Source organism: Staurois parvus, unplaced genomic scaffold, assembly GCF_062004578.1.
Source record: "Staurois parvus isolate SC_StPar_1 unplaced genomic scaffold, SC_StPar_1.0 ptg000192l, whole genome shotgun sequence".
Lineage (NCBI taxonomy): Eukaryota > Metazoa > Chordata > Amphibia > Anura > Ranidae > Staurois > Staurois parvus.
In genome coordinates, this window is record NW_028317988.1 from 5,410,671 (window position 1) to 5,437,807 (window position 27,137).

Below are 27,137 nucleotides of genomic sequence, written 5' to 3' on the forward strand. Positions count from 1 at the left end.
GGGGGAGATACTTTTACCTAAATATTTTTTACCTTAATGCAAGGAATACATTCATGTAAAAATGTTTAGACTTTAGAACCACTTTAACTGTGGTGGAGAAAAATCAGGTCCCCTGACCTGTCAGACTGAGCTGTGCTGTGTGGCAGAGCTGTGTAAACTTTAGGACTGGATGGACAGAAATACAAGTCTTTTGGCAGGTAAAACAGCTCTCATTTATGTACTTAAAGGATACGTTCACTTTTGGAATCTGTTTTTAGGGTGGAACATGTAACATGTTCCCATAGCCGCAACCGCGCCCGCCGTTTCCCCACCCTCTGAGAGATAGTATGGGCAGACATTTCCCCGTACTGTCAGATTTGAAAACTGCGTGGCTGTGCAGAGCTCCACCCACACGGCTGGGAAGAGTTCTTTGAATGAGTGCCTACAAGTCTCGACAGCCTTAGTAGTTTTCAATGAACTACCACAGCGCCGTGGAGCACCGTGGTAGTTCATTCAAGCCTTCTGTGAGTATATCTCCTTGGCCGTACACCCCGTACGAGCAAGCAGATATACTGACAGATCTGCAGGAGACCTGCACGGCATCAGCGATCTACTGATCACTGGTGCAATGCTTTCCAGACTCCTTTGGACAAAAATAATAAATGCACGATTTTTTACCTGGAAAAAAATGTGCATTTATTATTTTTGTCCAAAAGGTGAACTTATCCTTTAAGAGCCATATCAGATTATTTTCTTTTTGTTTTTAGACATGTTCTATTTTTGTATACATTGCTGCATAGTTTGTACCTTAACGCAGAGCTAATGTTACCTTTCCTGCAACAGTCCCCATTTCTCACTGGCGTTGGCTGGGTGCCAGTGTTCAGCTGTCTTCATTGGCCATGCGGGATGACGTCACTCCTGTGCATGCGCAAAAGTCAGTCATCCTGGCACATAGAGACTGTGCTGCTAATGTAAGCTGAGCTGCGAATTCACAAATTGGTTTACATGACAGAGAAGACAGCAAGTTTGTGACAGCGGAACTTTAGTTTTGCTTTAACTAATGTTAGGCAGATGTCAGATTGGCAATTCCGCTACTAGTGCTCCTGCTGATGGTGATATATCTAAATCAGCCACAGCAGGATCAGTAACAGGCTGCCTGTTTTTTGCCAATGGATTCATTCCATCTGTAGCTGAAGAAGTGAGATGCCATTACAGTTCAGCAATGTTTGGGCCAGTGGCAGAGCAGCATCTGGCTGCATCTGGCTACGGAGAGATTGAATCCATAGACACAGACAGGCAGTTCCTTTACTGATCCTGCCATTGGCGATTTGCCTATATCGGCACAATCTGCAATCTGACATCAGCCAGAACACAAGGACATTTTAGTTTTATTTCTCTTATTTTTCAAGGTGCAAGCGCCATGGTTGTTGTTTTTATTCTTTGCTTCACACTTTAATTAGTCGCTGACCCAGAATAAAGGTGCAGGTTGCGTGATTTGACATCATTGGTCACCAGCATGTCCCTGAGTCTCGGGGCTCGTTCACGCAACCCACTGCATTGTAATGCAGCAGCTGGCGGTGTGGTGGAGCCGAGAGCAGTGCAGTGATGATGCGCTGAGCTCGGCGCTTTGCAGTTTTTTTTTCCATTTACAGACATAGGCATAGCATAAAGTTCAACTGCTGGCTGCGCGGTGCAAGGCACTAAATTGATTTGCACTGCACTATGCCGAACAAAGTACTGCAACGCAGTGCTGTGAACCGCACACATAGGAGGCAAGGCATCATGCGGTGGGATAGCTGCCAAACGCAATCCCACCACATGTGGTATGAACGTTGTCTAAAAAGCAACGACATTACCACATCATATATCAGAAGTCCTTTTTACAGCAGCATAGCAGTGGGCCACACTGTCCATGGTTGAAATATATTTTGAAATACTGTATATTGAATATGGCCAAAATTGTAGCATTTCAAATATATTGCAATATATTTGTGAAGAATATTTTTAAAATATATTTCAAATATATTTTTCTTCCATATGGGCTGTGGTGGATTTTGGTAATATGCATTAGTGTATTTCAGTGCCATTAACTCATTAAGGCAATGTGTTATGATGCACCACAACTCAAAGTAACGCATCACCGTTGTGGTGCACTGCATTGTCAGAAAGGGTGTAAGTCTGAATTTTTTTTTTGAACAATGCATGTTACATAGTTATTTGGCTGAAAAAAGACAAAAGTCCATCCAGTTCAACCATAGAAAAAAAAGTTATAAGCCTACACCCACAGTTGATCCAGAGGAAAGCAAAAAAAAACCCAGCGAAGCATGATCCAATTTGCTCCTGCTGGGAAAAAAATTCCTTCCTGATTTCCCGAGAGGCAATTGGATATTCCCTAGATCAACTTTACCTATAAATGTTAGTAACCAGTTATATTCTGTGTATCTAGGAAAGAATTCAGGACTTTTTTGAAGCAATCCACTGAGCTGGCCAGAACCAACTCTTGAGGGAGTCTATTCCACATTTTCACAGCTCTCACTGTGAAGAAACCTTTCTGTGTTTGGAGATTACATTTCTTTTCCTCCAGACGTAAAGAGTGCCCCCTTGTCCTCTGTGATGACCTCAGGGTGAATAGCTCCACACTGAGTTCACTATATGAACCACTGATGTATTTATGCATGTTGTAGGTTTTATTTCTCCATTTGTTTGCTTTGACAGTGTTTAGGCAACCTTATGACTTTTGGTTAATCATTTACTTTAATGTTTTTCAATGCAGCCGGATTAAAAGTAATGTGGATGGAAAATACTTGATTGATGGCGTCCCTTTCAGCTGCTGCAACCCCAATTCTCCCAGGCCGTGCATCCAGCACCAGATGACCAATAACTCCGCCCACTACAGCTACGACCACCAGACGGAGGAGCTCAACTTGTGGTCCCGGGGCTGCAGGGAGGCTCTTCTCACTTACTACACCAGCATGATGAGTTCTATGGGGGCCCTTGTGCTCCTCGTCTGGATCATGGAGGTAATAATAATAGCACATAAAAGTAGAATCTCCTTGTTTGCTGTCTATTTTTCTTTCCTCCTTCTTTGCAGCATATACCTTTAAATAAAGCTTTGACCTTAGTCTGAAATGATGTGAATTTGCTTTATATGCTGTTCATGTACTGGAATATGCAGTACATTAACATTTTTCTTTGGAAAAAGAAAGTCCAAACCCAACAGTTTGGTAAAGGGACAGTGAGACTGGTTGGAAGAAAACCTCTGGAAGCTTTGTAGAAGAGGTGGGTACTGTCATGCAGGAGAATGGATAGATCCTGACACCTGACAAAGGCATGCGCCTGGGTCTTCTTCTACTGAGTGCTTCAGGTCTCCTTTTAGATATAATGATGGTGAGATTATTTTGTCATCATGGTGTGACAACACAATTTTTAGACCAATTCATTTTTGTTCAATTAAAAAAGAATCGTTTTCTTCTTAGATTAGTGGCTATCATGAAACTCTACCAGCCCCTCATTATTTTAATCATTGTGCCCAGAGATACGTCTGGTATATTAGAGCCCTAGAACTGCCAGATCATTGTTCTCTATGAGTTTAGTATAATTAAAACTCCTTCCGCCACTTCTCTGCATTTCCTGTAGCCAGAGCTCCATTTAGGAGATGTGTTGACTTAAAGTCATCAGATCTTCAGACCTTGAAGACTGAGCCACCAGTGACCCAAATGCGTTAGACTGGACAGCCCAGTACTGTACATGTGTGATTGTGTTTTTTAACTACCTTTTATTAGGAAGGTTCTTCTTTATTAGTTATATAAAGCAGTGCAGACACACCACTGTAACAAATCAATGCAAAATGTGGACATCATGAAGTCGTATCAGAAATCCACAATGGGAGTTTGTCACTAGTATTTTCCAAGAAACACTAAATCAACTTGAATCCTGGACTGACTTCTATTATATCTTGGGGACTCCAGTGTGAAGCTGCCCTCTTGGCCGACGTCTAATACAAGGCAATGCCATACCTGCTATTAGAGTTTTATTCACTTTATTATAGAGTATAGGGTAGAAAAGGTAAAGATTCAAGGGACAGAGAACTAAAAATCAGAGCATTTTTCCAAAAAAGATAACTGAATTAACCTACTTCACAGGCATCTTCATAAAACTGTATTTTTAGATCACGGACTATAAAATTCTACTTTTGCTCTTCCTACAAATGCCCTACCTACCATTGGCTGGTTACTGGTGGTCAATATATACAGGTCAAAGTGTATCTCCACTTCCTGATTTCCAATTCCATCCAGACTTCAAAGCGAAGTTAAAGTCTGGTGTCTGAAAGAAGCTTCCTACTACTGGCTTTTTTTTTTACATTAGTATTTTTGCATACGGCAGCAAGGAGCCTGCAGTAGGTGTTCCAGCATCATAAGCAGGCGTATTTCAGGATCATTAGTTGACAGACGAAAAGGTAATGGTGTGGTACAGAAATTTCTACATAAAAAAATAAAAAATTACACAGGTAGTCTGTGCTCCCTGGGTGCATCTCAAGGCATTCTTTTATCTGGGGGTGTCTTTGGAGTGTTGTTTACATGTGTTTGAAATGTGCGTTAATCTCCGGTCAGCAGATTCCCATTTACTTGAATAGTGCATTGTGAATGACACTGAGGAATGGCTGAAAGCTGCATCTTCAGAAGACTGGCCATCCACCCAGTAAAACTTTGAAAATGTATGAACAGAAGACCAGGTGGCAACCTTACAAAACTGGGTGACAGAGGTTTGGTGCCCGAAGGCCCAGGATACTGCAACAGATCTGGCAGAGTAGGCACATAAGAGCACAGGAGGAGGTACTTGTTTTTGAACAATCTTGTAATCAAATTGCTTAGGGTGCCCCTTGCAAGGTCCTGTAGAAAAAACAAGCAGGGAATCTGTTTCTCTTTTAGTTTGTCTTTTAGGTACACTCTAATGGCTCCAGAGAGACCTCCTTTGGATTCTTAGGAGAAGGGTGGCAGAACAATGTCCTTATTAAGCTGGAATGCTGAAACTACCTTTGGAAGAAAAAGATGGAAATGGGTATAATAAAACCTTGTTGTGAAGTATGAGAAAAGCTCTTTACAGGAAAGGGCTGCCAATTCAGAAACACATCTGCAAGACATTATAGCGACCAAAAAGGTTACTTTGCTGGTAACAATCTGTAAGGAGATCTAACTGTTGGGTTTAAAGGGTGGTTTCTGCATGGCAGAGAGAACCAAATTAGGGTCCCTGGGAAGACATGGGTGCTGGGAAGGGAGCCTAATATAAAAAACAGCTTAAATAAAGGTATTTACAAAAGAATATAAAACCAAAGGTTTTTGAAAAAAGAGGAACAAGGCCAAAAACCTATCCTTTGAGGATGCTTATAGCTAGACTCTGGTCAGGACCTGTTTGTAGGATGGTCAGAATGTAAGGGACAAAGACTCTGGGACTGAAATGCCTAATCTCCCACCAGGCAATGTAAAATTTCCAAGAACAGTGATAAATCTTCCTATAATTAGGTTTTCTTTTCTTTAACAAGATAGGAATCACAGGCTCAGAAACTTCTCTATCCTTTAAAGGATAAGCTCACCTTTTAAAAAAAATAAAATAAATGCACATCTTTTTGAAGTTAAAAACATGTGCATTAATAGTTTTTTCTATTAAGAGCCTGTAAAGCATTGCACCCACAATCAGCTGATCGTGGATGCCATCTCAAGCTCCTGCAGACTTGTCAGTGTAGCTGTCTGCCTGTACCCTGCATGGGCAGGCAATTACTGAATGACAGGAAGGATCAATGAACTACCTAGAGCGCTCACCAGCACTCACTCACCCATTCTGCGAGTGAACTCTGAGGACTGTCCAATGATCCAGGATGAGGACTTCTTTGATACCGTATGGACATCTATGTATAACATCATAAGGGAGAGGAGAAGGAGGACAAGATCTAAATCCTTGACCAAAGCATTGTATAATGTGAGATCAAAAAGTTCCAGGTTAGAGCACAATTTGGGTGTTGGTGGAGGAACACTGTTTATGCCTTATGAAGATAAAGTGGTGAAAGAGTAAAGCTACATCAATATATATGGAACTTTATATATTCACTACTGTGCACATGATACTTTTGTAAATGTGTATATATTTATGAATAACTTATACATTTTTAGGAAGGCGCTGCACTAATTTGTTGAATTTCCACATATGACATGTATTCCCCCATCTCAGAGAGACAATTACTGACCTAACAGATTCCATACAAAACTTTGGAATGTGAAGGAATTTGTTAAGGGTTTTTAAGTCCAGAATAGGACAAATATCTCTGTTGATTTTTGGCACTCAGGCTTGAGTAGAATCCCTTGAACCTGGCCTGTGATGGTACTGGTATAACTCTCTGTGACATGAAATACTTTAAGTCCTTTTGCAAATCTGACTGTCCTTGGGCAGTTTTTGATTGATTTGAAAAAAGAAACGATGAGGTGGTATAGTTTTGAACTCAATGTTGTACCCCTTAGAAACCACCAATTTAACCCACAGGTCTGGGACATCTGTGGCACTGAGAAGAGCAAACTTTAACACATATTCCCCCACTATTATTAGTGAGAGGGCTTGGTGGCCTCTGTTAGCCAAGCCTTGAGCCGAAAGGAAGGGCTAAACTTAGGTTTTGAAGTTGAAGCCTGGGTAGAATGTGGAGGTGCTCTGCATTTAAAGAACCTGAGAGCTGTCAAGTGCCTCACCAAACAGATGTCTTCCTTGAAAGGGCATATATGCGAGGTGTCTTTTTGCAGGTGCCTATTTCTGTCCCTTCCTTTAGCCAGATAATTCTGCCCATATGGTGATTAGAGCTATTCTGAATATTTGTCTCATAATGTGCTCCAAGGAATCTACACAAAAAAGAAGAGCAGAATGCAGTTGTTGTAATTGCTCTGCAGCTGCACAATGCTGAAAAAAATAATAATTTCAGTTATTCATTGTCCTAACTCTGTTAGCTGCAGTTTGACAAACAGAAATAGCAGCAAGAGCTGGTTGCAGAGCTGGGCCTGCCAGGTTAATGAGTAATGTCTCAAATGTTCTGTCAGCAGAATCTTTAAAAGAAGGATCATCAAATGTACAATGAATGTCTGCCTGCTGTTTAGAGTTGGCTCCCTTTCACCTCTTCTACACCATAACCACAAGTGAGGGTTTTCCCCTGTGTGATACTCATGAAGCAGAGTGTGGGAGATAGGCTAAGTGTGTTCAGAAGGAGTATGCAAAGACTCAGGTGTAGACCATCCTGAAACAAATCCACTTGGTGAATGCACAGGAAGAATTGCCTGAGTAGCTTATAAGGGCTCTAGGTGGCAGGGACATTAAAGTTTTGGACCTGCTGTGTGATGTAGCACCTAGTCATCCACCTAAGACTGAGCTCCGAGTAGTTGAACTTTAGCACCAAATTTAAAATGTTTGCACTGAGAAGTGAATACATTCCAAATATAGCCCCATTTATACAGTAATAGTCAAATACACAAGATTACCCTGTCTTACCTGTTCATAAAGCTGGACTGTATACAAAGTCTAGGCTTTGCCCGTCACAGTGGGCATACCCTCAAAGGGGTCTTCAGAGACCACGATCCTTAACCTGTATAGCACACATGTGCCAAGGTGAGCACCCAAAACAAGATCCCATGTCCAAAGCAACATTACAAGCAGTCTTTACAGAATGAGGTCCAGGTGCGGCTCCCAAGGTTTATATAAGTGGCACTGATCCATATATATTGCATCTTTGTGTACATTAGAAGACAGTGAGGTTGATTGGAGAATTCTTAAAAAATAAAGCAAAATAATAAACTAATGAAAATGATTTCTCCTGGAAGAAGAGGTCCATTACTGACTGAAACTAGCAAAAAAAAAAACTGAGGACTCACGGAGTAGGTAGGGCTATACGGGAAGTTCCTCGGGGGTGGAGGGTTGTGCATGTCACCTAAAGCTTGCCAGTGTCCAGTCACCTGAAGGTACGAACCTTTAACCCATGGGGTATGAATAAGCATCCTGTACAATTAAGATTTTTTTTTTTTTAGGCAAACTTCAGCTTTACGAAGTTAAAAACACTTTAACACATCAGTGGGACTGAACTTGTTTTTATAATGTGTGTAAAATTTCACTTGGGCCACATTTGGATAGTAGTTCTGCAGCTATAGTGCCAGGGCTTGTTCAGAATATTTAAAAAAAAATGAACTAGTCAGGAATATGCAAAAGCAGTTTGCCAAGTTTTTCTGTTTTTAATAAAGTTGTATTACATTCCACAGATGGCCGTCATGATTGGGCTGAGGTATCTGCATACATGTCTAGAGAGCATAGAAAACCCCGAAGACCCCGAATGTGAGAGCGAAGGTTGGGTGCTGGAGAAGAGCCTGAAAGAGACTTTTACATCATTCTGGAAATCCCTGAAAAGTCTCGGTAAGCTGAACCAGGTGGAGAACACAGAAGGTGATGGAGGAGGAGACAAGGGTGCATCAGTCGCCACAGTAAGCTGAACTCCAGGACCCAAAGAGACTGTGAAGAAGACATCTTTACCAATGTGAATTTTAATGCTGCGCAAAAAAAAAAAAAAAAAGATGTGGGCCTCTGCTAAAATGTACAGACATCCTCCTTCATTGCGCAGATCTGTATGCTGCACTCACTATCAATTCTTATTCTAAGCAGCATAAAACCAAACTAAAGAAGGTCTCTGCCAAAAAAAATAGATTAAAAATTGCCCAGCCTCATAACATTTTGTAAGAATTCAATGAAGGGGACTGGACTAGTAATTATTTAGCATTTCTCCCTTTAAACTGCTACCGTAAATATGCCGAAAAGGAATTCTTTTATAATCAGACTGAGACAGACGACTGTTTTTCTGTATAGTGTTGCACATACATATTCAGGTCTGTTAAGTGCAAAGAAACCACTGGCTCCATAACGGCCTGGGATGTTGTACAACATTATATCAGATAAAGGCTTGTTTGTTAGAACACAGAGCTATAGCTGGTTATTCTAGAAATGGGAAAATTATTTTGAGTCACTAGTTTCCAAAAAAAATAGAAAAAAAAATTGTTTAAGCTACACCTATAGGCCGATTTGTGCTTACATCCTATTAGAATTTTATTGCTGCCTGTAATTGGGTAACAAAATCTAAAAGTTGAAATGTTCAAGCACAGAGGCCTATGGGTAATGCAGCTGAATGGCTTTCTCCAGCTGCCATGTTTTCATCTGGTAAGGTCCCATACGGGCACTGAGACCTGTAATCCATCAACGGGCCATAGGTTTATGCAGCTTGAGCTGCCAGGTGCTGTATGCAGACAGCCCATTAAAGTCTATTGGTATACCAATTTGACAGGCCTGCGGGTATAGGTGAGCAGTCCTGGATCCACACTGACTGTGCATGGGGTTGCTCACCAGCATGACTGTGAAACTGGGACAAGTGGCTGTGTCCATGCACCCACTACATCCAGTGGTGTATTTAGGTTTCGCGCTGCCCTAGGCAGCACAGAAATTGCCCCCCCCCACGGAGAGACCCTGACACTGACAAACACCCCCTCTCCCATGAAAAGAGCCTGACATTGACCAACAGCACCACACCCGAGAGAACCTTCCACTACCACCATCCCCCATACACACTGGCAACCCCCCACCCCACCCAACAAGACAGAAGACACTCACCTTCACAGCTCTGGACATCCCCGGGAACAAGAGTCAGGCTCTTCATACACCAAGCAGCCCCTTGCAGATCCCACCTGGTCCCCATGTTGCGTGTGTCCTTTCTTCAATCCCTTCTTTTGGGGAGCTGCGCTGCCCCCCTGAAAAAATGCCACCCTAGGCAAATGCCTTGTGGTAAATACGCCCTTGACTACATCTCCATAGACTCGAATGGGCTGTTTGCTCACAGCACCTGGACTATGGGCCTCAGCGCCTGTGTGAATGAGACGTAATTGATAAATAAATACAGTTTGTATAGTTACTTTATTCTGGCTGTTGCATCACAAGTTTGTCTTTCTGTGTCAAACAACATTTAATACATAGACAGGTTTGTGCATACCAACCCCTTTATGTGGATGAAACATTTACCAGAAACCACTGTCTGCATTTTGGAGTAAATGTAAATATGACTTTACTAAAGAATCCTGTTTGTTCACCTGATTTTACACTGCAAGCTTTATGGATGATAGTGACACAAATAAAACATGTAACAGTGATACGTAGATTGGATGCAACTCAGTGTAACCTGTGCTGTATTTGTGCTTGTCCAACCCCTATAGTCACAAACCAAATTGAAGGCAGCTGCTCAGTCGGATCTGAGATATTATGGGTGATGAAAAGTGGGGAAAAAAAAATCATTCAGCAAGTGCACAATGTAATACAAAAATACCCAGCACTGAGCTATGCAAGATGAAAAGAAGGACCTTTGTGGTGTTCCACCGTTATTGTTGACTGCTCTCCAGCTACATAAAGCTTTTTGTTCTGATAGTTCTTGGTCCGTGAACTCTCACAGACCACATATTAACTGGTGGGAGAAGTTTTACCTCTAGAACGTTTCATGCTGTAGGGATGGAAAAGATGGGGCAGGGCAGCCAAGACCAACCTCCATCCTCCAACGGCCGAGGTGGAGCACATCACGATTTTCACTTTGGCCAATAAGAGGAAGCCTTGAATTCGTTGATACAAATAAAAGGCTTCTCTTGAATGGTGGAAAAGCATTTAGTTCTCTTCAGTTCCTGCAGCCTGACTCTCTTCAATTGCGGAAACAGATGGGAAATCGAATGTACTGCTGCCAGAACTCAGCACCACTGTACCTAGCTACTACTACTACATTCCATTACAGCACACCCAGCAGCTGCATCGTTCTGTAATAGAAATACTTTGGCCCAAACACACTATTTAAGATGAATTGAAACCTGCACCATCAGCACAGAATTAAAATATTGTCTTGTCCAAGAAGTCCCAGTTCCAACTGCAGCATCAGAGTAGATTCAGGGGATGTTGGTCAGCCTTTTGGAAGAACCTGAACACGGTTTGTAAGGAGAGCTGGAAAGGAGGTTATGCATGCAAACGTGGACTGATGCTGGCATGGTCAAAATGAAAGCTGCCATTGCTGTACCTGGTTTTTACATATAGGTATGTAGGCCTGTGGGTTGTCATCAGATTTTGGCTTCCCAGGTGCCAAGGAACTATAAAAATCTGAACTCCCAAACTGCATGTTTCCACTAGTCAGTGGAATCACGACGAGTGACTACACTGGAGCCTACTTCTTTAAAAACCAGGTCAGCAATGGCAGCTTCCATTTTAGTATCCACACGCATCTTGATTCCACTGACTAGTGGAAACTTAAAGTAAACATGCAGTTTGGGAGTTCAGATTTGAACAGTTCCTTGGCACAAGGGAAGCCAAAAACTGGTGACAGCCCCCAGGCCTACATATGTAAAAACCAAGTCAGCAATGGTAGCGCCCATATTTCCATCCTCATGGTTTTCCTTAAAGAAAAAGTTCACCTTTTGTAACATGTTACGCCCATATTTAGGGTGTAACATTTTACAGATGCATTGGCCTCCACTCCACTCCCTCCCGTTTTGATCTTCTCCTCCCGCTGGCTGTCACAATCTGAAAAAAGTCTGTGAATGGAAAAAATGACAAGTTATGACAGCCTTTGCGGCTGATGGCTTGTAGTTCTCAATGAACTACCAGAGCGCTGTTGAGCTGTCTAGGTTTCATTGAGCTGCCTATCAGTGTGTAACTGCCTGCCCATATTGGAGGTACAGGCAGACAGATACACAGACAGTCTGCAGGACATGGAATTACAACCATGATTTGCTGATCAGCTGGGTGCAATGCTTTTACAGGCTCCTAACAAATAACATAATACATACATATTTTTTACCTGCAAAAAATGTGCATTGATTATTTTTTGTAAAGATGAACTTTAAACACTGGACACAACAGGACTTTGTGAAGCTGAAGCCTCAGCAGCTGTTATCAGTGCTAATCTGCTGTACAGGGGCTCCTATATTTTGGCCAATGAGCATGCAGAAAATGTAAAGTGTTACTAAACCCCGGACCCTGCATTCCCTATATCTGGTCTCCCACAGTGCACACAACATGGAAATGCAATTATTTTAGTAAATATAAACTGCTTATGTGATTTTTATCAGTGTCTAGCAGAGCACTGGTTAAAGCTTGTAGGAGGAGTTTTCATTCTCCCTTGACTGTCCTATGAGGCTGCGTAACCCCTGACCATGACAGCGCTGATTGGCCCTGTGCTGATCACGTGCATTCTCCCCCCAAAAAAAACTCTCTAGCAATACACACCAAACTGAGCATGTGCAGCTTATCTCCAATGCTCTCTTCTATCAGAAGATGAATTGGGGACAGTAGAAGTGGAGGATCAGAGAAAACAGGATCAAACATCCTTTTTACACAATGTGTAATGTAGAAAGATTAACCACTTCAAAACAGCCAATTCTAACATTTCTCACATATACAGTGGATATAAAAAGTCTACACTCCCCTGGTAAAATGTTAGGTTTCTGTGATGTAAACAAATGAGACAAAGATGAATCATTTCAGAACTTTTTCCACCTTTAATGTGACCTATAAACAAAATAATGTGGTTGCAAAAGTGTGCACACCCTCTTATAACTAGGGATGTAGCTGTGTTCAGAATTAAGCAATCACATTTAAAATCATGTTAAATAGGAGTCAGTACACACCTGCCATCATTTAAAGTGCCTCTGATTAACCCCAAATAAAGTTCAGCTGTTCTAGTAGGTCTTTCCTGACATTTTCTTAGTCACATCCTACAGAAAAAGCCATGGTCCACAGAGAGCTTCCAAAGCATCAGAGGGATTTCATTGTTAAAAAAGTATCAGTCAGGAGAAGAGTACAAAAGGATTTCCAAGGCATTAGATATACCATGGAACACAGTGAAGACAGTCCTCATCGAGTGGAGAAAATATGGCGCAACAGCGAAATTACCAAGAACTAAACGTCCCTCCAAAATTGAAGAAAAAACAACAAGAAAACTGTTCAGGGAGGCTGCCAGGAGGCCTACAGCAACATTAAAGGATCTGCAGGAATATCTGGCAAGTACTGGCTGTGTGGTACATGTGACAACAATCTCCTGTATTCTCCATATGTCTGGGCTATGGGGTAGAGTGGCAAGATAGAAGCCTTTTCTTACAAAGAAAAACATCCAAGCCCGGCTACATTTTGCAAATACACTTCTGAAGTCTGCATAAAGCATGTGGGAATATGTGTTGTGGTCTGATGAAACCAAGGTTGAACTTTATGCCCATAATTTCAAAAGATACCGTATTTTTTGCTCCATAAGACGTGCCTAGGTTTTAGAGGAGGAAAACAAGAAAAAAAATATTCTGAACCAATGGACTGCAGACATAGTACAGGAGATGACCAGAGACTGCAGACATAGTACAGGAGATGACCAGAGACTGCAGACATAGTACAGGAGATGACCAGAGACTGCAGACATAGTACAGGAGATGACCAGAGACTGCAGACATAGTACAGGAGATGACCAGAGACTGCAGACACAGTACAGGGGATGACCCGAGACTGCGGACACAGTACAGGAAATGACCAGAGACTGCGGACACAGTACAGGAAATGACCAGAGACTGCAGACATAGTACAGGAGATGACCAGAGACTGCAGACATAGTACAGGAGATGACCAGAGACTGCAGACATAGTACAGGAGATGACCAGAGACTGCAGACATAGTACAGGAGATGACCAGAGACTGCGGACACAGTACAGGGGATGACCCGAGACTGCGGACACAGTACAGGAAATGACCAGAGACTGCGGACACAGTACAGGAAATGACCAGAGACTGCAGACACAGTACAGGAGATGACCAGAGACTGCAGGCATAGTACAGGAGATGACCAGAGACTGCAGACATAGTACAGGAGATGACCAGAGACTGCAGACATAGTACAGGAGATGACCAGAGACTGCAGACATAGTACAGGAGATGACCAGAGACTGCAGACATAGTACAGGAGATGACCAGAGACTGAGAGACTGAAGACATAGCACAGGAGATGACCAGAGACTGCAGACATAGTACAGGAGATGACCAGAGACTGAGAGACTGAAGACATAGCACAGGAGATGATCAGAGACTGCAGATATAGTACAGGAGATGACCAGAGACTGCAGATATAGTACAGGAGATGACCAGAGACTGCGGACTGTACAGGAGATGACCAGAGACTGCGGACATAGCACAGGAGATGACCAGAGACTGCGGACATAGCACAGGAGGTGACCAGAGACTGCGGACATAGCACAGGAGATGACCGGAGACTGCGGACATAGTACAGGAGATGACCGGAGACTGCGGACAAAGTACAGGAGATGACCGGAGACTGCGGACAAAGTACAGGAGATGACCAGAGACTGCGGACATAGTACAGGAGATGACCGGAGACTGCGGACATAGTACAGGAGATGACCGGAGACAGCGGACAAAGTACAGGAGATGACCGGAGACTGTGGACATAGTACAGGAGATAACCAAACACTGCGTACCTTTGGGGAGCAGAGGAGGGGGGGAGTGGGTACCCGAATTTGACAGGTACCCGCTCCCACTTCCGCGGAGTTGTCCTCCCTCCCCGTCTTCTGGGACACGTGACAGGTCCCAGAACACTGCCGGACCATTCACAAAGTGCAGCACAGTGAGCACCCAGCTGTGAAGCCGCAAGTTGTCACAGCTGGGTGCCCACACTAAAGATGCCGGTGCAGGGAAGAAAAGACGATGAGGACACTACTGGACCGAGGAACAGGTAGGGCCGAGGAGCACAGAAGAGCCGAGTGGCCGGCCCGGTATTCTAACACGGTAGCGGTGGGAATTCCGGGCCGGCCGCTCCATAAGATGCACAGACATTTTCCCCCATTTTTCTGGGGGGGAAAAAGTGCATCTTATAAAGCGAAAAATACGGTATGGTTGGCGCAAAAACAACACTGCACATCACCAAAAGAACACCATACCGACAGTGAAGCATGGTGGTGGCATCATTGTGCTTTGGGGCTGTTTTTCTTCAGCTGGAACTAGGGTCTTAGTCAAGGTAGAGGGAATTATGAACAGTTCCAAATACCAGACAATATTGGCACAGAACCTACAAAACCTAGAAAGCTGAACATGATCAGTAACTTAATCTTTCAGCATGACAACGACCCAAGCATCAAAATCAAGGAATGGCTTCACCAGAAGATGGTTAAAGTTTTGGAATAGAACAGACCTGAATCCGATCGAAAATCTGTGGGCTGATCTAAAGAGGGCTGTGCACAGGAGATGCCCTCTCAATCTAACATATTTGGAGTGTTTTTATAAGGAAGAGTGGGCAAATATTGCCAAGTCAAGATGTGCCATGCTGATAGACTCATCCCCAAAAAGACCGAGTGCTGGAATCAAATCAAAGGTGCTTCAACAAAGTATTAGTATAAGGGTGTGCACACTTATGCAACCGGATTGTTTTAGTGTTTTATTTTTACTTCCACTGTAAGTAAAAAATAATTTCTGTTGCTAGAAAATTACTTAGAGCCTCCAAATATTATATATTTTCTGAAAGCAAAGGTAGTTGTGATTTTTTTTATGTCTCAATATTTGTACAGCGGCTTATCGAACACAAAATTTCCAGAAAAAATACACAGTAATGCATTTTAGTACACGTACACACACACACACTAATGTTTTGTACAATATGAAAGATATTACGCCAAATATATATACTGGGGGGGGGGGGGGGGCACAGTTTGCCATCTTTGCCCTGGGTGCTGGATGACCTTGTCCCGGCCCTGATTGGAGGGAAGTCTGTTCAGAGGGGGAAGATGAGCTTTAACTGTGCGAGAATCAAATGTGCCCAGAATATTCATGTTGCATCGAAGTTTCTTAAAAGAAACTTGTATTGAGACTAAGGCCGATCATGCACGGCGATTTTCAAAAGATTTGTCGTTCGAAAATTGGACCTAAGAATAATCAGCCGATTTTCGCTCTGTTAGTCGGACAATGGCACCGGATGATTTTCGTGGTTCCTCCCCATTTCGTTTATCGGGAATGCTGGAAAATTTGTGAAAAACGACTGATTTTCGAAATCATTGGTGGCACCATCGGATTACAGAACGAACAATGTTTTCGATTTTCAATAAAAAAAATCGTTCAGGATTCGACCCATGTATGGCCTGCTTAATATGCAGACTAAGGGCTCGTTCACACTTGGCTGTTTTGCCAACGATTGCCAAACGCCCCTATAGCGTTTGGCAAGCGTTGGTCCGGCGTTTGCTGCGCGGTTTAGCGACAGTTGCTAGGCATTTGCCGAGCGTTAATAACGCCCCACAAACGCCTATAATGCAGTTTGAGTGGTGTTACCGCTCCGCAAACGCCCCGCAACCGCGTCGCAACCGCATCGCAAACGCCGGCCGGGCGTTTGCGGAGCGGCACCATAGACGAGAATAGGAGGCTTCAACGCCTCCTGACTCGTCCAGAGGCGTCCGTTTTGCCGCGACGCGACGCAAACACTCCCGTTAGAACAGCACCATGTGCTGTAATGTGCAGAATTGGCAGAGGCGTTTGGGAAGCGGTAAAAACGCTTCCCAAACGCCTCTCTGCCGCCTGCACACAAGGCTAGTGTGAACGTAGCCTAAAACTGGCTGATGACCAAAAACAACAGGCTTCATTACAGGAACAATGATCTAAAACAAAGCATGCAAATTGCAAAAGTCAGCGCATGACAGTCAAGTAACTAGTATTTTCAGAGTAGGAGGTCGGCAACAGCAGCCACTAATGATGCTCATAAAGGGCAATTCTGTATTTATTCTTACATCATTAAATGTATTTTTTATTTAATAGAAGAAGTTTAAGTACCTGCATTTGACTTGGTGTCAACCTCTGAAAACTCCCTGCAAATCAGAATGGGAAAAGCTGCACAATGAGCCAATCAGTTGTGCTGCAACACTCATGTGTCAAGGAACATGTTGCAAGGAGGAGAGAGCAAAGTGTTAGACCTGGTTTGCACCAATGTCTTTTTTAGTGCTTTTTTGCAGAAATGCACTACAGTCCATTTAACATGGTTTCCTATGGGACATGTTCACATCTATGATTTTTTGAGCAGCTGCACTGTTTGAAAGGGTCAGGGACTTTTTTTAAATGCAAAAAGCAACATTTCTGCTACAATAGAGATGCTGCTGAAACACATGAAGTGCAATTTGCTTCTTTTTTTTTTTTTCCAGCAACAAAAACATTTAACATAAACATAACAATAAAAACAAAAAAAAAACAAAAAACCACCAAATGTGGCAAAAATACAGCAAAAACATGTGTTAAAAACGCAAAGTAAAATGCAAAAATCATTGCAAAAATGTATCATAAGCAAACGGTTTTGGTGTGAACCAGACCCCAGAGAGATGAGCTCATCAATCTGCAGCTTCGCTTTTCACTATCAAATCACAGGTTCGGGGAGGGACACAACCTGCAAGTGTTACTGAACTGCAGCAGAGAAAATTCAGGTGTCCTGCCTCACCAGACATTGCTGTGCTGTATGGCAAAGCTGTGTAAATCTCAGGACTGAATGGACGGACATACTAGTTCCTTTGTCAGGAAACACAGTTCCTATATATGTATTACATCCGTGTATTTACCTGCTTGTCTGGAGTTCCGCTTTATTTACATTCTGCAATCATAGGCTGGCCATACACAGACTGACATCTTCAGGGACTGGCTGAACTTTAATCAATATGTGGCCCTCCATGTTCAACAAAATTAGATTTTTTGATTGACATCTGTTGAGTCAGATAATTTTTAATGATCAGCAGCTGCATCGGCTTATCAGTGTATTCTGACAGCGCCTGGTCCCACGTCAGAATACAATGTCATGACCAGAGGATCAAAACAACCCAAACTGTCTATGGCCAACCTAATGCATGAAAGATTTGTATGTGTCCACCTTTCTTCATTTAATTTATTATAAGTTCTCTTCAGCAAGATCTTCTGACTTTGTCAACTAACAACAAAGCTCCACAAACTTTTCACTTTTCTCCCAAGTACAGGGCTCTGTTATTTGACACGGTTATTCGCTCAGAAGCTGGAAGACAGTCTGTGTAGGTCAGGCAGTATAAAAAACAAGGCAAGTGAAGGCCGAAATAGGGGCAGTCCTGTAAATTTATAATATTAACTCTGATGCTAAAACAAACAAAAAATGCAAAATGTGCCCAGCCTGAAAAAAAAAGAACAAAAGAAAAAAGGGAATACGTATTTGTCCCACTGCCTGTGCTGCTAACATTCACTCTTTGAAGAGCTAAAGCATAAGCCAACAGCAGAGGAACCATCTATGGGCAGGCTGGTTGTACTGAAGTCGATCCATCAGTCAACTTCAGGACAACCAGCCTTTCGTGTTTGTTTTCCACCCAATCACTGCTGGTGGCTGTAGCCACCAACAGTGATCATTGCCACTGGGAAAGGATCCCCCCACACTACCCACTGTTATTATTATTATTATACAGTATTTATAAAGCGCCAATAGTTCGCTCAGCGCTGTACATTACAAAGGGGGACAGAACATGTGACAGAACAATACCAATACAATGCAAAACATGAAGGGATCGAGGGCCCTGCTCTTTCGAGCTTACAATCTAGGAGGGAGGGGATGGTGGCACAGGAGGAGATAGCTGTGGGGGATGGAGTGGTAGGAAGAGTGGAGGAGGTCGGCAAGTTAGCAGAGGGTGGGGTAGGCTTCCCTGAAGAGATGGGTTTTCAGGGTGCGCCTAAAGGAGAGAGTAGGTGATAATCTGATGGGTTGGGGCAGGGAGTTCCAGAGGATGGGTGACACCCTGGAGAAGTCCTGGAGGCGGGCATGGGAGGAGACCAGGGAACTAGAGAGAAGGAGGTCTTGTGAGGAGCGGAGTGTGCGTGTTGGGTGGTACTTGGATATTAGGTCAGTGATGTAGTTCGGGGCAGTATGGTGGACAGCTTTGTACGTCAGTGTTAGGATTTTGAATTTGATCCGTTGCGCAATCGGAAGCCAGTGGAGGGATTGGCAGAGGGGGGTGGCGGAGACAGAGCGGTTGGAAAGGTGAATGAGTCTGGCAGCCGTATTCAGGATGGACTGAAGCGGGGATAGCCAGCGGCGAGGCAGGCCAGTGAGGAGGGAGTTAGAACACAATAACGATACTGGAGGGATTCCCACATCAACACAGTATTGAGGGAAAGAAAATGTATGGCCTACCTTACTGAAGAATTTTTATATCTGACAGTCAGATGCCAGGATCCCCTCCGCACTCTATGGATCAATCCACCAATCTCTACATCATTACAGAACACAGCTGTGATGTAGAGATAGCGGAACAAACCACATCACTCAGCGGGTGATCAGATGTCCAACACTCAAGATGGCGATTCTTCAGCAAGCATGGAGGTGGGGAGTGGCAGGACAGGCAATAAAAGGAGCCTTAAAGCGCATTTCCACTTTTGCAGCCAAACTTGGGTAACATCTATTTTTATTTGTAACATGTTCCCATTCACATAGAAAAATTAAATTAAAATGTCTGCTTACCACATTTTAGATGTTCTTTTCTGAAAACTCCAGTACTGAAAACTTCTACCTAGATCTTCTTTATGACGGGGCTGAGGAGCTGTGTTTGCCATAATGAACCCGGTCTGTGCTTTGCTGGCAGATCTCATTATTAGCTGTAAGGCATAAAGAATGGCGCAGACAGATTTTTGCAAGTGTCTCTCATGCATTCTAAAAGCGGTGCAACATGCGCCACATTGAGGTACTTGTCTACAACTTGTGCCTGAATTCGGCATATACTGGGCCACTTTTAGAATGCACACAAGACACTTTTGCAAAATCTGTCTGCACAAGTTGCTCTCTCTGTACGCCAAAAGAGATTTGGTCTTAAATAGCGCCACTTTTGTAAGATATAAACTGCCAGTATTTTATTTTGAATTTGGTGCCTTAATTGCGCCCCAATGTAACAATGGCACCTTTTAGAACTACCTGAATTTGGTGCATGAGTCACTCTCAGAACTAAAAGTACAGAACATGCTTCATGGATTTGGCATCATACATTAACAAGAGGGATTACAGCCAGAAAAGTGGCACAGCAGCTTTACTGAACTCCCACCGTGTGTCCTAACAAAGTTGTAGAGATTTAGAAACTGGCCTTCTGCATTGTATATCAACAAGAGGAAGCTCAGCCTGTACTAAGCCTTTGTATTAGCACAGACCTACCATACATATATCAACAGGGACCGGCCGAATTTTGATCAATGTATGAACACCCTGGTCCTACACAAGTTGATCTATCAATGACCTTGTGTACAACCAGGCTGTCTGGCTTTTAAACGAATAGGTTGCATTCACATTTGAGCGATTTGTAGCTTGAAAAACGCTCAAACATAACAAATCAGTTGTTCTCTATGGTGCCTGTTCACACCTGATCATGCAAACAGACACTATAGAGAACAATTGATTTTTTTAAATTTGAGTGTTTTTGCAGCTTCAAGCTACGAATCGCTCAAGTGTGCCACATGCACTTGCCAGCAACACTGTATTCTGCTAGCATGGAAGGCTCCCTGCGCTCCCCACCAGGAGGGAGGGAATTCGTGGTGGAAGGAATGAAGAAATCTATGGCCTGAATTAAGCTGGCCATACACACATAGATTTTTTTTTTTTATTTAGCTTGCAGGCTGAACAGAAAAAAAAGGGAATGAACGCTTTGCATACTGCTATACACCCTTACATATTTCCAGCAAATGTTTGCCAAAAAAACATGGACTTTTGTTTTTCATGCTGTATATTGCAATACATGTTCAAGCTGGCCAACTGCAGCGAAGTCCTCTCTGGCCAGTCCCTACTCACTTTTCAAAATGCCAAATACTTGCTTACAGCATACTTCAGCAGACATATAGTGCCATAATAGAGCAGGCAGACACAGCTGGAGGCTCTCTAAAGGGTGGAATTACAAGTTATAAATAAGAGATTATTGAAAATTTCAGTAGGCACAGAGTTTCATTTGACCAATCTCTAAGCACATATATGAAGACAAAGGGAAGCTGGTAGCCTTACAATGACCATGGCCCTCAGCGATCTATAGCCATTCCTTGACAATGAAAGTTCCCACTTTGTAATTAGTGAAACTGATGAGCAAGCGTTAGCAGGATTGCCCCAGTGCTAATAACCTAATCACCTTCCTATTCTTTTCTACCTGCCAATGGCACCAGTATTCAGGTAATCCAAAGCTTATCACTGACATATCTGGGCTACCTCAGCGCTGAGCTAGTCAACAGCGTCTCAAGCTTAACAGATGCTAGGTCAAGAAGAGGACAACCAAAACAAGGACAACCAATGCGTTTATTCTGGATAAGTTGTGTAGCTTTGTTTTTTTTATACATATATTACATTCAAATATTACAAGGATTTAAACGTATATTAAAGAATTAAAAGTCTTTCAGGCTGAATTCCATTCATACATATTTTTACATGAAAATTTCTACATGAAACATCAATACATGCTTCAAGAAAGGAGCGTCTCGAATATTGCATGGACTGAAGAAAAAACAAAACAATAGATGGAAAAAATAAAGGAAGGCCTATTTCGTACAACATAATAAGGAAAGTTAAAGGGTCAACCCACCTAGAACTAATATTTCACTTCTGGGTGGTGTCTGGGGGTGGGGGTTTGAATCACTTAGTGGCTTTCCCATATACCATAGGAAATTTAGTTATAAGATCTCCCCACCAAAATTTCCTAAAGTTTACTCTGGCCACCTCAAAGTCTTCATATTCTTGCTAAAGTCCCTTTGTAATGGATGTCAGGAGGGCAGAGCAAGGAACCTTTGCAGAAAATTACTACACATATTCTCAGAGATACAGGAAGCCTGTATGATTCGATTTACTAGCACCTTACCAAAACATGCATCTGTTGTCAAAGGGCCTGGAACCACTAAAGAATACAATTACAGATTCATTAGGAAGTAGTAACATATAAGGTATATTACAATATACTCTTTGAGGCATTTTCCCTTTTCTGCCTTAAAGAGTTCCCTCTTTTCATATGAATTGACAGGTTCTTTTAAGCCACAGAGTGGCTGCCACCACATGTGCAAGAGATCCCAGCTAAGCAAAATTTTAGTAAACGAGAACCTCCATCTACAAGTCACACAAGCAAATGACTACACACCTTCCCAAACATTCACAGCTACATCACCAATGTGCCGAATATTAGGGGTTTAGGGTGGAAGTAGGTGGACATTTGTGAAGATAATACAAAAACAAAAGTGCCTACAGAAAGTGAGTTGGTGTACTGTGTGCCACCCTGGTCAACACTGATACGAACACAAGGTTTAAAGTTCGACAATGTGGTAGTTCAGTGATGTGTGTTTTAATTAAAGCCTCATTTCAAACCACAGGTGGGATGTGGGGACTAGATTATAAAAGCTACAGCCATTGCCTTTCTAAAAAAATGGCAGTCTCATGGACCATGAGAACATGGTCACAAGGGTACTGGAAGTTCATTATACAAGTATTATATGGCCAGAATATTTATGACACCTCACCATCACACCAACACTACATGGTCTAAATGTTATAAGCACCCCTCCCCCCCAAATTACTGAGCTCAGGTACGGAATAGGTAATGTTGTTACAGCATTCAAAGATGTTTTAGACAATTGTGCACTTCCAAATCTGTGGTAAAAGTTTGTGGAAGCCCCATTTCTATTCCAGTCTGACTGTGCTCCTGTGTGCAAAGCCAGATCTATAAAGATCTGATGAGTTTCGGTAGGAGAATCTCAAGCGGCCTTTACTGAGCCCTGACCTCGACTCTACTGAACACCTTTGGAATGACTTGTAATGGTGATTGCGAACCAGGTCTACTTGTCTAACTTCAGTATCAGATCCCACAAATGTTCTTTGGGCTAAATGGGCATAAATTCCCATATGTATACTCCAAAATCTAGTGGAAATCTGTCCCAGAAGACTGAAGGCTGTTAATATCCCAAGGGGCGGGGGAAGGGAGGGAAGAGGCAGCATCATCATTTTAATGTCCATGGCTTTGGAATAAGATTTCCAAAAAGCTCACTTAGGTGTGATGGTCAAGTGTTCACAAACTTTTGGCCATACAGTGTATGTTTCAGCAACATTTTACTTACTCTAATCTTTCAGCTAAAATATGTCAGAAAGCAAGAAATTTGTCATTTAAAAAAAACAAAAAAGTTAAACTGAACCTGGCACTAGTGTAAACTAAACAGTTAGTGATCTATGTGGGCAGAAGGTGAGCACCAACGGCACTGTGCACCATTCAGTTCTGGGTTCGGGAGCTCTGGGGTCTGTAGGAATCTCCTCTAATAAAAAATAAATAAATAAACCTAAGCCAAGAGTAGACAATGTATGGTACCTAATATTAGCCACAATTACAAATTTGTATTTGTTGGTAATCGGCCCCCTTTAAGCAGTTAAGATGGACAATGATATTTGCTATAGGTAGGTAATTTTACTGGACATCATAAAATCAGAGCTGACAAAAGGCCCCCTCTTTGAAGGCTAAAGAAGCAACTTATTTATTTCTATATTTTATATAGCTTCAACATATAATGCACATTTTTTCAAATACCCATATAGGTAATGGATTCAGCCTAAATAGGGAGGAGTAGAAGTTTTTTTTTTTTTATAGTTAATCACAGATCTCTCCAAATAACATCAAGACCACAATTTGGTAAGGAAACGTGTCAGACTAAATTTTCAGCTTGCAGGACAATGACAACTCAAGTAGACACTGACCATTGTGCATCAGCAAGTAAGATTGGATATCTGCATGGATGGCAAGGAAATCCTCAACATGATTGCTGCAGTAGAACAGGTAAGCAGTTTCTACCCCCCAATGATCTGAGGCTAGGTTCACACCTGTGCGGGTGGTGCCGCTGCGAATCCACATGAAAATCTGTGCAGCCGCACCACCCGCACAGAGAAATGCGGACCTGTGGGCAGGTGCCATTACTTCTAATAGCACGCCGCCTGCACTGGAAAACGCAACCGTACTGGAAATCGAGGTTCCCGTGCAGGCTGCGTTTTCGGAAGAAGTGCAGGGACTTATTCCTTGCGTGTCAAGGGGCATGGGAGTCCATTCAAATGAATGGGCTCTCATGCCTGCACAAAACACAGCCCGCATGGCCGCATTTATGTGAACCGGGGCTCAGTGTTATAACCTGACCTTTGTATGTGGAAGTGGCTGTTGTACTCAAGAAACTGCATGCTGGTATAGCCAGTCCATTCTGACTAATGTGAAGACTGCAACCACACTGAGGCTAAATTAAACATGGTTCCAGTTTTGATAACCAATTCCACAGAACAAGTTGCCATTGTTGTGTGTTGCCAAAACAAACCACCCTACAGTAGTCAAGTTAGGTTGTGGGGATGCAGCAGTTGCGGTTTTCTCTTTAAACTATTTTTTTTTATATCAGTCTACCAAAAATTAGAAAGATTAGTTGATGAATTCTATTCTCGCTATCTTCGGAGGCCTGTGCGACCAAAGAAAGCCCATGCTGAAAAACAAAGTAGAGGAGCTCTATATAATCGGGAAGAGTGATCATATGTTGACAAAGGACACGGGCACCCTGATACTAGATTTCACCAGCAAGTTAACACTGCAAATTAAATATTTTTAATCATGAGAAATCCTGGAAGTGGGTAGTGTATTTTTACAGCATTGAGAAGTTCCTGAACAAACATGAAAGCTCTACGAACAGCAGTCCTGATTTAATGAGTAAGTCTCCCTTCTGGAAGCTTAAACTACAAGCAAAGCTATCAGTTAGCCAAGCACAATTTTCAGCATAGGAAGATTTCAAAGACAATTCTACCCAATATTGAAAGCTCAGTCCCCATTTCTCCTTACTTGTAAGGCTGCAATCAGCAGTACTGCCTCTAACAAAACTTGCCACTGCATCTATTTTATAATTAAAAAGGATGAGTACACTTTCAGTAAAAATACAACAGTCCACCCTCTTTAGCCCCTAACTTAGAAAACACCCACCCTGTTCCCTACTTACCACATTCAGCACGATAATCAGTCTCTTTCTTTGCTACATTTAACTCCAATGATCAGACTTGTCCTTACATCTCCCCATGCACAGCCATTCATAGGGAAGTTCAGTATCCTGCTGTTTCTCCTCCCCCAGCTACTATGCAGCTGAGAACAGAGGGAAGGTGATCCTTTATATATACATATACAAATGTGTTGTCTTTTATTTCTATTTTAAGCTAAATGGGTTGTTTTAAAAGGTGATGTTTTACATATACTTTAACAAATGAGCCTCCATAAATATTAATAGGGCCATACACAGAATTTTCTAGGCATGGTACTAAAAGGTGATTTTGGCCCAGAGAAGGTACACTTTATAGCCAAAATATGTTGAGAACTTCCAAAATGGAGTTCAGGATAGGTGAAGGGTACTGTAAATGCTACAGTACACAAAGACATTTTAGAAAGTACCTTTCACCAACCTTATGGCCACAGTATGGGGAAGGTGTTTTTCTTCTCTTCCAGCTTAATAAAAACATGGTTTGAGGAGTTTGTTTTGGAGGATCTTGGATAGCCTGCACAGTGCCCCAATTTCAACCTTACTGAACATCTTCAGGATGAATTGGAACGTCGACCACAAGCCAGGCCTTCTTGTCTAACATCAGTACCTGACCTCTCAGATGCTCTTCTGGCTAAATGGGCACAAATTTCCACAGACACATTCCACTCTTCTTGTGGCAAACCTTCACAGAAGAGTAGAGGCTATTATAACCTCAAGAAAGGCGGGAGCAATGCCATAAGAAGGCCCAAGGTGTTGGAGGGGAAGGTCCAATGAGATTATATAGGTGTGATGCCCTGAAACTTTTGGCAATAGCTGTGTGGCGGGTTTTCAGGCAAGTCGAGGGGGGCCAGGTAAGATGGACTAGTACCCTGATTACTAAAGGTGGACTTGTTCTTTAAACAAGCTGATGGTCCTATCCTGTTGGTAGAAGTTTATTCTTGAGGTTCTGGGACATAGGGGAGGAATTCTGACAAAGTTTTTCTGTTTGATTCAGAATGTGGTTGCAATAGCAGCAGATAGTGTAAACTAACACTTGTGTGTTTATTAGCAACAAAAACTGAATTTTCACTGATGAGTGGAAACATCCTTTACATACATACTGACATCTCAAGCATTTTTTGCTTTTCCCTTGATAATATATGGATTTTTTTTTTAAAAATACAGATTAACTATAGGCAATGTCCCTTAAAGATAGACCAGCAACATAGACCAGCGCTACAACTTCATTTGTATCTCACTCAATTCAGGCCCTACATTGCATGAGGGTAAGCTGAGAATTCTTAATAAGATGACTTCTGTAGTGTTTCTCAGGAGTAAAAACTCTGCTTTATTCCTTGGACTTGACAATGAAATATAAATTAAAGGTCTGAACTGTTTATACAGAATGACGTATCAGTCACATTAATTTTCTTATAGAAAATGAGACTGCTAAAAAATAAAAAAAGTCAAAAACAAAAAGGAGCCTGCATTATAAATGCTGCCATTCGATGCCTGCTAGTGTTTGATTGGCTTCCTGCGCATGTCCAATCTCTTCTGTAATGCTGTGCTGCTGCCAGAGTTTCTGGATCTTCTTGAAACGCTCCTTGCACAGGTGAAGGGGATTCCCCCGTCTAGAGAACACAAGACACCTCGGTTAATACAAGTACTGACTAACGTTTATACCACTCTCCCCAAAAATTAATACGATATTTTATAGCCCTTTTTTTTCCTAGGTACACCAAATCATTTCATTTTACTAGTCCATGTCAAATTGATTTTTTTTTTGTTTTCATGAAGTCCTTAAGTCTTTTTCACATGGGAAGGGCTCCATTTAGATCAGGGGATTGGTTTGCTGATCTCCTGCTCAGAGAAGCGCGGGCAGATGATATGTCTATGTTCACTCAGTTTATGAAGAGTGGATACAGATAAAGCCCACTCTGCTCTGTGGGTGGTCAGGTGTAAACAAACTCCACTTTCAGTTTAACTCGACTGCCCTGCAATTTGATACACCTAGAGAGAGGGAGATGGATCCCATCCATTTTTTTTTTTTTTTTTTTTTAGCAGATCAGTTTAGAATG

At 42.4% G+C, this 27,137-nt stretch overlaps 2 protein-coding genes across 4 annotated transcripts in view; one reads left to right on the forward strand and one right to left on the reverse strand.

Moving 5' to 3' along the window:
* PRPH2 (peripherin 2) overlaps window positions 1-10,202 on the forward strand; it is a 31,436-nt gene extending 21,234 nt beyond the window's left edge. The window contains exons 2-3 of the mRNA XM_089677817.1: window positions 2,753-2,999; window positions 8,259-10,202. Coding sequence (XP_089533943.1) covers window positions 2,753-2,999; window positions 8,259-8,486 — 475 coding nt within the window. The 3' untranslated portion in view covers window positions 8,487-10,202. The remainder of the gene's footprint in view (window positions 1-2,752; window positions 3,000-8,258) is intronic.
* An 11,134-nt stretch (window positions 10,203-21,336) lies between these two features.
* UBR2 (ubiquitin protein ligase E3 component n-recognin 2) overlaps window positions 21,337-27,137 on the reverse strand; it is a 131,584-nt gene continuing 125,783 nt past the window's right edge. For all 3 annotated transcript variants that reach the window (XM_089677820.1, XM_089677818.1, XM_089677819.1), the window contains one exon: window positions 21,337-26,690. In XM_089677820.1, coding sequence (XP_089533946.1) covers window positions 26,549-26,690 — 142 coding nt within the window. In that variant the 3' untranslated portion in view covers window positions 21,337-26,548. The remainder of the gene's footprint in view (window positions 26,691-27,137) is intronic.